Source organism: Xylaria bambusicola (assembly GCF_022495145.1).
Source record: "Xylaria bambusicola strain CBS 139988 unplaced genomic scaffold F5B22scaffold_2, whole genome shotgun sequence".
Classification (NCBI taxonomy): domain Eukaryota; kingdom Fungi; phylum Ascomycota; class Sordariomycetes; order Xylariales; family Xylariaceae; genus Xylaria; species Xylaria bambusicola.
In genome coordinates, this window is record NW_025953555.1 from 673,744 (window position 1) to 684,467 (window position 10,724).

Sequence of the window (10,724 nt, forward strand, 5' to 3'; positions counted from 1 at the left end):
TTATTTTCCCTGAGACTAGGAGAAATTCACACTGTAGTATGAGAGATTGATGAAAGTTCAAAGTAAATCATATCTGTAAATGATAATAACAACTAACTCTTTGATGTGGTATCATGACTTGGTAGACTGACTAATAGTTACATATGGTAAAATAATGGGAAGGAGTGCAAATAAATGCGATAATTCGTCCTAAACCAGCACTCCATTCATCACTCTCGCCAAATACCACACTTGCGTAGTCATGCATTTGATCAAACCCATTTTGCCGAGTCCCCAACACCTCGCAATGCCTAAATGCTTCCCAATGTAAACAACACATTAACTCTCCTCCAAAACATACAACCATGGTATCCCTTCCCATTCTAACGGTAGCTGCTGGAAGATATCCTAGATATGCCTAGCCACACCGTTCGTCGCTCTGGACCTGGGCCGGGGCCGGGGCTTGGATCGCGGCCGTCCCTCCCACCTGCTTCTATTTTCATGCCCACATCCTGCGTCTTTAACTAGGGCGCGAAGCGCTGCTATCTCTTCGTTCCCGAGTATACTGTCGTCGACGCCGAGATCGCTGGTTTCGGCAAATAACTTGTGCGCCTGCTCGATTGGATCCGGAGGAACTACCCACATGCTCTCGCGCATGCGCTTGTGTCGCTCACGGTCTTCTTCTATGCGCTGCTCGACTTGTCTTCTCGTTGGCTTCATACTAGCACCGTTGCGTTGTGTGGCCTGAGCGCCACCGACCTCTGGATCTGCGGTACAGGCTGGGGCGGCGGAGGGCTCGTTGCCGTTAGTTGGAGAGGAGAGGGTGAAGTCATGGGCGGAGGTGTCGCGTTCCTTAAGACACCCCTCGATTTCTGTCACGGTTTGTTCGAGAAGGATAGTTTTGTTCTGGAGACCTTGGAGAACCTGGGTAGAGGGGCACACAGTCAGTCAATTGTCTGCTGCGATTGGACAATAAGTTCATAAGGTCTTTCCCACAATAGAAACATACCTTGCGGACCACCTTGACATTTGCTGCGCCAGAACCATTTTCGGGGCAAACAGCATCGACGACTCGGATAATGTCCCGTTGCATCATACGCACATAGTCGTTGTGTCGCTCTTTCGAAGCCATCTCTAGCAGGTGCTCGATGAAATACATTATATTTGCTCGTGTGTTCATGTTGGTCTGTGGAACGAGCAGCCAGCGTTAGCAATCAGCCCTTTGAACTTCGCATGGCATTAGCACCCCCTGCGGATGGATGTGGCCAGCGGCAAAGTAGAGGGGGGATAAAGAAGGACTGTGTGTGCACCTTCTCGAGCTGTTCCAAAATGCATGAATGCAGATCTTCGTCCATATCCTTAAATTTGAGGGCATACTGAGCAGCCTTCTGCGCGGAGGTGGTACTGGCATTAAGGTGTTCGAGCTGCGAGCTGAAGCGCATGCGTACTTCGAAGGGGTCGGCCATTGTGTTACTACCTAGGTGGCATAGAAGAGTAGGTAATGTGGTGTGGGCGAGTGGGGGTGGTGGTGGTGAGGTCGAGAAGGGAACGAATCCGCAGCCTCGTCTAGAAGGCCACCTATCTTATCTACCTACGTAGGTGCATTCCTAGATAGGTAGAGAGTGAAGCGTGAATCGTGAATCGATGGATGAAGAATGGAGAATGGAGAATGGAGAATGGAGAATGGAGAAATTCGATCGGCTGGCGTGCGTGTCTCAGCGCGGGGAGCTCCCGGCATGGCATGGCATGGCTGTCGCGGGTGCAGCGTGCCAAGAGGACGGCCAGGGTTCGTTGTTCTGCCAGTCCTGCCAGCTCTGCCAAGGGTTCCAGGGGATTTTTAGTCCGATTCTGACGCTGCAGGCCATCCGAGCCATCGTCCACACTTGGGCACCAACCATGCCCTCTAACCCCAATACGGCTAGCCGGCCCAGCATCTCAGCCAAAAAGGGAAGCCCCATAGAACAATTCCAGGAGTCGGGACGATCTCGGCCCCCTGACGTTGCCTTAATGAGAACGCATTGTAGGGTGAAAATTATTTTATATAAGTATTATTATTACCGGGTGAAATAAATCGGAAGAGATCCTGTTTACCTGTCGACACTGCGTTACTACGTGTCAGAGCCTGTGTTGACTAGGAAAGCCGTAATAAAAAGCCATTGGCGCATTGGTCCATTCCATCCTAACGTCCTCTGATGCCTGCCACCCTGCTGCCGTGTTATTCTCGTGCGTAATCGTATTATAAAACTGTGACTGCTTAGGTCCTGATCCGATGAGCTTGCTGTTCTAACTTCTACTACTGCTTGCGATAACGAAGGCGCACGCGAGCTCTCCCTCCACTTCTCCTATGGTCTATCTCTCTCCCACTTGTCCAACTATTCTGGTTTTCCCTCCGTCTTCCTTTTCCTTTGACATTCCTTCGACATTCCTTCAATCTTAAAAGTTTCATAGACGGAACCATTAGAGCATACAGAAACATCACAATATTCACTACTCAGGATGCTGGCTATTACACAACACGCTCATGAGGCGGCGGACCTCACAATGGCCGTCCTAGGCTGTGGTAAGTGTCAATATGCGCTCCTAAATCTGCTCGGCACACAATTGACATACCCTAGGCAGCATGGGTGTCGCTATCCTTTCTGGCATCCTCTCGTCTTTACAGGAGATGAGCGGCCCACGACCTCTCCAGACCTCTGGCAACTCGACACCAAGAGACGAAGTTCCATCCCGCTTGCCCTCGCGCTTCATCGCCTGCGTCCGGCGCCCCGAGTCCGCCAAGCGTGTGAAACAAGCTCTCTGGGAGCACAGTGCTAGCGTCAAGGTCGTTCAGAAAGACAATGTCGCAGCCGTGATGAAGGCAGAAGTTATATTACTGGCTTGCAAGCCCAACGCCATTGAGGACCTGCTGAATGAACCTGGCATGACTAAAGCTCTGCACGGAAAGCTCCTCATCAGCATTTGCGCTGGCGTGACCGTACAGCAGCTGGAGATCATTCTGCACGGAGCCGTGCCTGTGAAAGACCCCGAGGTTGACGGCCGGTGTCGTATCGTCCGTGCTTGTCCCAACACCACTAGCACCGTACGTGAAAGTATGACTGTTATCGCAGATAGCGAGCCCCCGCTGCCGCCCCAGACCTCGAGCCTCGTCACTTGGATCTTCAAGCGCATTGGTGACGTCGTCTACCTACCTGCGGCTAAGATGAACGCATCTACTGCTCTTTGCGCATCTGGCCCTGCTTTCTTCTCTCTCATGTTGGAAGCTGCTATTGATGGCGCTGTAGCCATGGGCCTCCCTAGAGCCGAGGCTACGAGAATGGCGGCGCAGACGAGTAAGTGATTTTTGTGATTCATCTCTTTTCATGTAGGCAAAAGCTTTCTTCGGAAACTATGTCCTGAATACGTTACGTAACCTCAACCCGCTTATGTATCATGCTTTGAGATTATAATTACTGACTCTTAGTGTTGTAGTGAGAGGTACTGCAGGCTTAGTTCTCAGTGGTGAGCACCCTGCACTTGTGCGCGAGAAAGTTTGTACGCCTGGCGGATGTTCTATTGGTGGTCTTCTGGTTTTGGAGGAGGCAGGCGTTCGTGGAACGGTTTCGAAAGCCGTACGAGAGGCTGCCTGCGTGGCGAGCCAGTTAGGCCAAGGTCAACAGGGCGTGAATGGTACTAAACATTGAGCAGAGGAGGGAATGCTTCGAGTAGATTTAATGATGCATATAGATGGAGTTGGCGGTTGAATTCTTCACACGACGGTTAATCTTATGTACTACTGTCATCATATATTCAGTCTTTGTCCATGATTTATTTAATACTTGGAATAAACCATGCGATTGCGCAAATCATTGTGCTCATCCCTAGGGACCCCTAAGTTGTGCCGTGCTGCCCAGAAGCTACTACGTTAGAAACATGCCCGTTTATGTGTATTGACGTATCCCAAGCGCAGCCATACTGTAATGTCATGCAATGAGAAGATACACAGCCGGATTGATTCTCTTTCCCGCAGACTTTGTGTGAAAATCAAATGTAATGCAGGTATCAACATCTGTAACGCCAAAACTCCATCGCCCACCTATTATACATTCCAGCGATCTTTCAAGCATCATCGACACGGGCCTTTTTGTTATATGGGATCTCCTCACTGTCCGTTTCTCCATCTGATTTCCGCTTTCCATTAGTAGCAACAGATCTGGGTTGCACCCGCTCAAGAATCCTAGCGTACTCCCATTCCACGTTGTTAACGGTTTCATTGAGCTTAATAATACGCTCTGTCGTCTCAAGTTCGCTCAGAAGGAGGACATTTCGACGGTAAATACGTTGCTTAAGTAACAACCGCCAGAGGGAGTACATCTTCTGGTCCGTTTTGGATGGCAAAGGCCGCGTAGATTCAGCATCAGCCTGTGGTTGTACGGAAGCTGGGAGTGTCGACATCAGGTGCATCTCCACTAGGCGCCAGAACTGCCGAGGCGCCATCTTTGCTTTGAGACGGATCTCTTCTAACTTAGTCACATCTACAATACCATCCGCAGAGGAACCCGCAGAATCGTTTGATGTTATTTGTGTATTGTTATGAAGGAGCCCACCCTTCTCTGGAATAGATATGTTGCTATTCACTTTTAAGGCTGTAAATTCTGCGACATTTTTTCGCAGATATTTGAGGTCGCATATATCCCGCAGCAAGTCGAAATCTTCGTTTGGGTCCTCAACGGTGATCTCCTTCGTAGACTCATCCGCCATGTACAAGTCAAAAATGGTGTCGTAAAGAAGAGCGCCGATACCTTTGCCTTGGTAAGGAGGCAAAATGATGAACTGCGAGATTCGGGCGCGGCGGGGGAGGTTGGCGAGATCTAGATCACCCTGAGGAAGCTCCCAGGAGTCGTCACGTCTTGGTTGTATCGGCGCCGTCGTCTCACGCGTGCTGCTGGGTGGTAGAGGTAGTTGGTACATCCAGAAATCGTACACTGTAGAGAAGCCTTGGAAGATATATTCATGTTTCTCTGCAGCATCAGATGATGCCTGCTTCTTATATACGAGGAAGACAGTCCACCTCGCGAGCGAATATTCGGGGTCATCATTGCCATCGGCGTCTATTCCAATGTAAGAACCACCTTCGATAAAAAATAGAACTGTAATCTGGACACGCCGAATGAGTTGCTTGACAGCTGGGTCAGCCAGAGTTCCTCGCCATATCTCGTAAGTTTCCCCGTTCTTCTCGGTCGTCTTGACAAGAGTACCAGGAGGGGCCCACGTGTCCTGCACATCCTTCAGAGCTTTCTCATATTCGGACCGTGTCTGGAATGCAACTTCATGGTGTTAGACAGCATAGCTGATGGATGTGACCTTGGCGGAATGAGAAACAAACCTCCTGGGAGAAACTCCTTCATGACATCTCTGACATTGACGGCCTCCACCTCGCCAACCGAGTTGAACTTTTTAGATGAAGAGATAGAGAGATGTGGCCGAAGATTTCTAGCGTCATATTGAAGGTTGACTTTCAAGCCCTTGTATCCGAAAATGCGCTCCTCTTCGCCGAATATGGGGTAAGTGAACCTGGGGTTGAAAGATGAGACCTTCTCAATTGACGAAGCGGAGGGCCTCACGAGCGAGATCGTGAGGGCTTCATTCGCGTTTTGCGTCCCTAAGGAGCGAGTTAAGTCAAGCCTTCAACCAAACGAACATAGTATACATACATTCGTCTTCCATAGCGAACGCGCTCCTGCGATATTGATGATGGGATAGGCGATTACTGAGTAAAAATGATTTGCGATATGTGACCACTGACCACTAGCTAGACTAGCAGGCAATTTACGCGTCGATAGATATAGATACGTAAGAAGTAGCGAGGCGCGTTTAGTGGATCAGGTAACTTACCTGCATAGGTACACATAGAGTACCTAGGTAGACGTTTAGTCTGGGCGGTACTTTTCTCGAGTATCGGTACCCTAAATGTATCTACGTACCTAGGTAGGTACCTACATATACCTATACATATGTAGGTATAAGGTACCTATCTAGGTAAGGTAAGTGCACCAGAGTGCACCTAGTAGTGGGCTGAGCGCTAAAAGTGACGTGGTGCTATTTGAAGTCTTAGGCAGGGGCCTATTCTTTGCCTAGCGTCAAAGTGCTGCAAGCTTCGAGGTTGAGGACAGACTGGATATGATCACAATCGCAAGACGTCCAATTTTTATTGACTTCCTATCCCTCCTCACCTGTATTGTCGTCATTGTAGTCCAGCTCATCCTCGAATCGGCCAACTTCGAGCTCAGGTGCTAGTATCGATCGCGCGTGCCAATGCTTATCTTCCCTCCGGTTCGAATATTCGCATGAGCTGGTGATCAGAGCGTCTTCTCTCTTCCAAGACATATCACAGCCATGGCCGGGGCTGGATTGATTCTCCTTTTCCCCTTAACGGTAAGTCCAAAGATCATATGCGTCATATATGCGCTGGACTGCTATCCTTTGTCCGGGACTGATCAATGTGAAACTACAGGTGGTAATGACACTGGCGTAAGTGTCTCCAGCAATTACGAACCGAGTTCCGAAACTTGACGACTAACGGCAGCAGCTCCTTTCTGGCTGGCGCACTACCACTTTCTATGACTCTTTCGCAGTCACAGCTGCGACTGATATCTAGCATAGGGATAGGAATACTAGTCGGCACTTCCTTGATTGTTATAATACCAGAAGGTATCGAAGCGGTCGCTGAATCGTCTATTGAAGCACATCACCCAACACCGAGGGGTTTACATATGGCCAGAGATGGCCCTTCGGCTCAGTGGGTAGGAGGACATCTGAGTGCGCAAATGGTACAAACTTGGAGCACGGCTCCCGAGCAGATACCATCCTCAGATGCTTTAATAGTGGTACCAGATGACGCTGCAGGCGGAGCTCTTCGAGTTAGAGCTCCAGCAGACGGATCGGAGGTGCCCAATGAATCGCCTTCACGCGCCGAAGGGTCACCAGCCGGATCTGAAATGCCTACGCTATACATTGGATTGTCTTTAGTCCTTGGATTCATCCTCATGTTCCTTATTGATAGGCTGCCTCGTCATGCCTCAGAAAATTTCCAGCCTACAACGCCAAGGCATATTAGTCTCAGCAACCTTGGAGCATCCTCACTCTCGCCGAATGAAGAGGAGTCAGAGGGATTTCTAGGATCCCTTACGCCAACCCCGAAACAGTCCAGAAGTCTGGCGACGACAACAGGCTTGGTCATCCATGCCGCCGCGGATGGGATTGCAATGGGTGCTTCGGTCTCGTCGCCCGACACAAAACTAGGCCTCATCGTCTTCATCGCCATCATGGTACACAAGGCTCCCGCAGCTTTCGGTCTGACATCGGTGCTGTTGAAACAAGGTTTATCGAAGCGGGCAGCTCGTGGTCATCTTATCGTGTTCAGCTTAGCCTCGCCGTTTGGAGCATGGCTAACATTTATACTTGTGAGTTTCTTGGGTGGTGGTGGACAAGGAGCGGTCAGCCAATGGTGGACCGGTATGCTCCTCCTATTTTCAGCTGGGACTTTCCTGTAAGTCTCCTCTTTAGTTTCGCCTTATTCGTTGTCTGTTCACTGACAGTAATAGCTACGTTGCTATGCATGCAATGCAGGAGGGCGAGTCATCGAGCCATGACGTTGGATCTGGGCCCAATGGATATGCGGATGGAAGCGTTTCTCAGAGGAAAAGTGCTCAGCCTCAGATGAGAGAAACGCTCGCTACTGTGATTGGCATGTTACTGCCTTTATTGACGCAATTTGGTCACCATCATTAATATCTTGATGGTTGCCCCCAATTTCCATACCAGCGCGGGCGTAATATTAGAATGGGAGCAAGACTTTATGACCAACACGATGTACGACCATGAATCCAAGACTTCTCAAAAGTTTTGGAGCGATGTACAACGTATAATTTAAGCTGTATAAACTTTCTAGATAAAAAGTATATTGTTCAGCGTTGCTGCCCACATTTAAGCCGTGTAAATAGGGGAGAGCAAGGTTGGACTTTCATTTCCATTTTATTTCTAGACTACGGAATTCACATTATTTACCAATCATTGAGGTGAAGAGCAGTAAATGATGACTTGACGACACAATAGCAGTATTGCAATAACGACAAGCTGAATTCATTTGGAAAGGTACTTAAGATGGTACGTGTCTATTAAACACAATTATCCGGGCGCAGCCCTGGCTCTATAATATTTCATATTTTCCCGTCCCTTGCAATGAATTTCAAGATTTTTAAGCGTTGACTTTGTGCCTTACTGACACTGGATCCACCGTGAGGGGCGGTTCATTACTATTTATCGGCTAGTGGAATGTCATTAAGTAGGTATGTAAAGGGGGTAGCCGATATAGGAGAGTTATGGCTTGCGACGAAGCTATCCTGAACTCCATCCCTTCCTAGGATGCAAGCTTGAAGATATAAGTATTCTACAAGCAACGAAATGATCATCGAATATAGGTGATCTGACATTTGACAGCCCTTACCAGCTCGTCTCAGTTTCACCTAGGTAAAATCGCTACCGGCGCCATGGCCCCCAGGATTCTCATTTTCGGTACAGGGAGCTTGGGCGGTGTCTATACATGGGTTCTCTCGCGTGCTATACCGGAAACAAATATCACAGCTGTCTGCCGATCAAATTACGAGGCAGCCTCTCAACGCGGATTCACGATCAACTCGACACTCTGGGGTCAGGGTTTATGTGTGCGCCCGCACGTAGTGCGCTCTGTGCCCGAAGCGGTGGCACAATCCCCCTTACCTTTCGACTACATCATCGTAACTGCCAAGGCAGTTCCCACCACCCCTTCAACTGCGGAGTTGATCCGCCCAGCTATCTCCCCCGGCAAGACGGCCGTGGTGCTAGTACAGAATGGCATCGGGATTGAGGAGGAGTACGCGAGCTTGTATGCCGGCGATGATGTCCCTATCCTCAGCACTGTCGCCTATCTACCCACAACGCAGACAGCACCAGCCGTGATAAGCCACCGCGAGATCGAGCATCTGCATGTAGGCACTTATCCGGCGTCCGGAGTGCCGGAGACGCATAAGCGCGCCGCAAAAGCGTTCGTAGACTTATTGACGGCCGCGGGTGCGACGGGCACATTGTACGATGACGTGCAGGCGCAGCGCTGGGCAAAACTCCTTGTCAATGGATCGTGGAATCCTATCTGCGCACTCACTAGGCTGAGGGACGCGCAATTTATAGACTCTGGGAAGAAAAATGATGAGGAGAGTGAGGCTTTTGAACTTATCCGGGATGTTATGCGCGAGATCGCTAGTATTGCCCAAGCATGTGGGTATGAAAATGTTGATGATAAAATGATCGACTTTCAGTTGTCCCGCATGACCGCTAGGGGCCTTCCTGGATTGCAACCATCTATGATGGCGGACGCCCTTGATGGGAAAAGTCTAGAGGTCGATGCTATTGTTGGGAATGCAGTCAGGATAGCTAGGGACAAGAATATCCCTGCGGTTCTACTCCGGGCTGTATACGTTCTTGCTCAAGGTCTAAATGCAAGTTTCTCCTTACCTAGGTAGATAGAATGAGGCGCTTCCTACAATGAGCAACTATAATTGACATATCATCATGAAAAAGAGAGTGTAAAGGCCACATGGAAATTGTTGATGTGTTGTCATAACCTTTGTTCTCTCAAGGTGTTATACAAGGTAAGTTACATGTATACAGTTGTTCACCCCATGGCTCTTTGGGGTTTCGTTATAGTATGAGCCAGCCCACGCTGAATGTGTTAGCATTCGAATGTAGATTTGCAATTATTCCATAGTCACGGTAGCACCAAGCTCCTTCATCATAGCAACAATCTTCTCAGCTTCTTCCTTGGGCACAGATTCCTTCATCATCTTAGGTGCACTCTCAACAAATTTCTTGCTATCCACCAAGCTCAACCCTAGCAGATTCTTGACTTCCTTGATGATCTTAGCCTTCGCGCCGGCGTCGAATGCTGTTAACTTCAGGGTAAACAGAGTCTTCTCTTGGGCGACAGGAGCGGGCTCGTCAGCCTCCTCGGCGGCGGCGGCTGGTGCAGCAGCAGGTGCAGCGGCAGCAAAGCCACCAACGGGTAGATCAGGGATGTTCAGTCGAGACTGATCGGATATTAGCATTTGTCTTGGCCTAGCGTCCGCGGCTTCTATGTGCACTGTAGCCTTACCTTCAAGCTAGAGACTAGGTCGGCAGTTTCGAGAAGAGTCAGCTGGCTAATCTGGTCGACAATGCCGGAAATCTTGGAGTTTGTGGGCGCGGCCTCTGTCGAGTTGTGCCGCCTTGGTGTTGATGCTGTGAACGGGGCTGCGACTCTGAATGAAGCGGGGGACCGTAGTGACCGCGCGCAGCTACGGGCTGCGTATCTGCATGGTACCGACATATCGTTGATTTGGAGTTTTGGGCTGGTATTTCGGAATCAATTGCGCGTGGGCTGGCTGGCGGTGGGACGGGCTCGAAGGCTCGAAGTTCGTAATACACTCACTCACTCAAGAATTTTGCTAGATGAAAGCTAACCTTAGGTCTCTCTGGGTTGTCGTCCCTGCCCTGCTAATCCAGTCCAATTAGCGCTTGTTGGCACCCTCGGCACCCTCAGGTCCCCTCTGCTCCTCTAGACTCAGTTGCCGGTGCCCTGCTAAAGCTCAGCGCGCTGCTGGCCCGTCCTGGGATCTCACCGCCTAAATTTTCCAGGCGGCAGAAAAAGTTACAGTGGACAAGGATTCGTTCACCTTATCGCGATACTAAATTCTTGT

The 10,724-nt window shown here is 49.7% G+C and overlaps 6 protein-coding genes across 6 annotated transcripts; 3 read left to right on the top strand and 3 right to left on the bottom strand.

Moving 5' to 3' along the window:
- Positions 1–10: 10 nt before the first annotated feature.
- On the bottom strand, positions 11–1,670 carry F5B22DRAFT_585351 (CTD kinase subunit gamma CTK3-domain-containing protein). The gene is made up of 3 exons (XM_047973488.1): positions 1,290–1,670; positions 989–1,165; positions 11–903 (listed from the first exon to the last, which is right to left on the bottom strand). Exons 1-3 carry the CDS (start codon positions 1,443–1,445, stop codon positions 388–390), a joined length of 849 nt encoding a protein of 282 aa, XP_047835692.1. The 5' UTR covers positions 1,446–1,670; the 3' UTR covers positions 11–387.
- Positions 1,671–2,324: 654 nt separating this feature from the next.
- Positions 2,325–3,867, top strand: F5B22DRAFT_153467 (pyrroline-5-carboxylate reductase). Its single transcript, XM_047969168.1, has 3 exons — positions 2,325–2,539; positions 2,595–3,308; positions 3,448–3,867. The coding sequence occupies exons 1-3, from the start codon at positions 2,476–2,478 to the stop codon at positions 3,657–3,659; spliced, it is 990 nt and encodes a 329-aa protein (XP_047835693.1). The 5' UTR covers positions 2,325–2,475; the 3' UTR covers positions 3,660–3,867.
- Positions 3,776–5,852, bottom strand: F5B22DRAFT_585353 (histone acetyltransferase type B catalytic subunit). The gene is made up of 3 exons (XM_047973489.1): positions 5,670–5,852; positions 5,342–5,617; positions 3,776–5,282 (listed from the first exon to the last, which is right to left on the bottom strand). Exons 1-3 carry the CDS (start codon positions 5,680–5,682, stop codon positions 4,075–4,077), a joined length of 1,497 nt encoding a protein of 498 aa, XP_047835694.1. The 5' UTR covers positions 5,683–5,852; the 3' UTR covers positions 3,776–4,074.
- A 180-nt stretch (positions 5,853–6,032) lies between these two features.
- F5B22DRAFT_585356 (Zinc/iron permease) lies at positions 6,033–8,125 on the top strand. The gene is made up of 4 exons (XM_047973490.1): positions 6,033–6,390; positions 6,470–6,486; positions 6,545–7,504; positions 7,560–8,125. The coding sequence occupies exons 1-4, from the start codon at positions 6,352–6,354 to the stop codon at positions 7,744–7,746; spliced, it is 1,203 nt and encodes a 400-aa protein (XP_047835695.1). The 5' UTR covers positions 6,033–6,351; the 3' UTR covers positions 7,747–8,125.
- F5B22DRAFT_585359 (2-dehydropantoate 2-reductase) lies at positions 8,109–9,569 on the top strand. The gene has a single exon (XM_047973491.1). The coding sequence runs from the start codon at positions 8,505–8,507 to the stop codon at positions 9,510–9,512; it is 1,008 nt and encodes a 335-aa protein (XP_047835696.1). The 5' UTR covers positions 8,109–8,504; the 3' UTR covers positions 9,513–9,569.
- Positions 9,570–9,583: 14 nt separating this feature from the next.
- On the bottom strand, positions 9,584–10,635 carry F5B22DRAFT_585360 (54S ribosomal protein L12). Its single transcript, XM_047973492.1, has 2 exons — positions 10,142–10,635; positions 9,584–10,076 (listed from the first exon to the last, which is right to left on the bottom strand). The coding sequence occupies exons 1-2, from the start codon at positions 10,352–10,354 to the stop codon at positions 9,747–9,749; spliced, it is 543 nt and encodes a 180-aa protein (XP_047835697.1). The 5' UTR covers positions 10,355–10,635; the 3' UTR covers positions 9,584–9,746.
- Between the last annotated feature and the right edge of the window lie 89 nt (positions 10,636–10,724).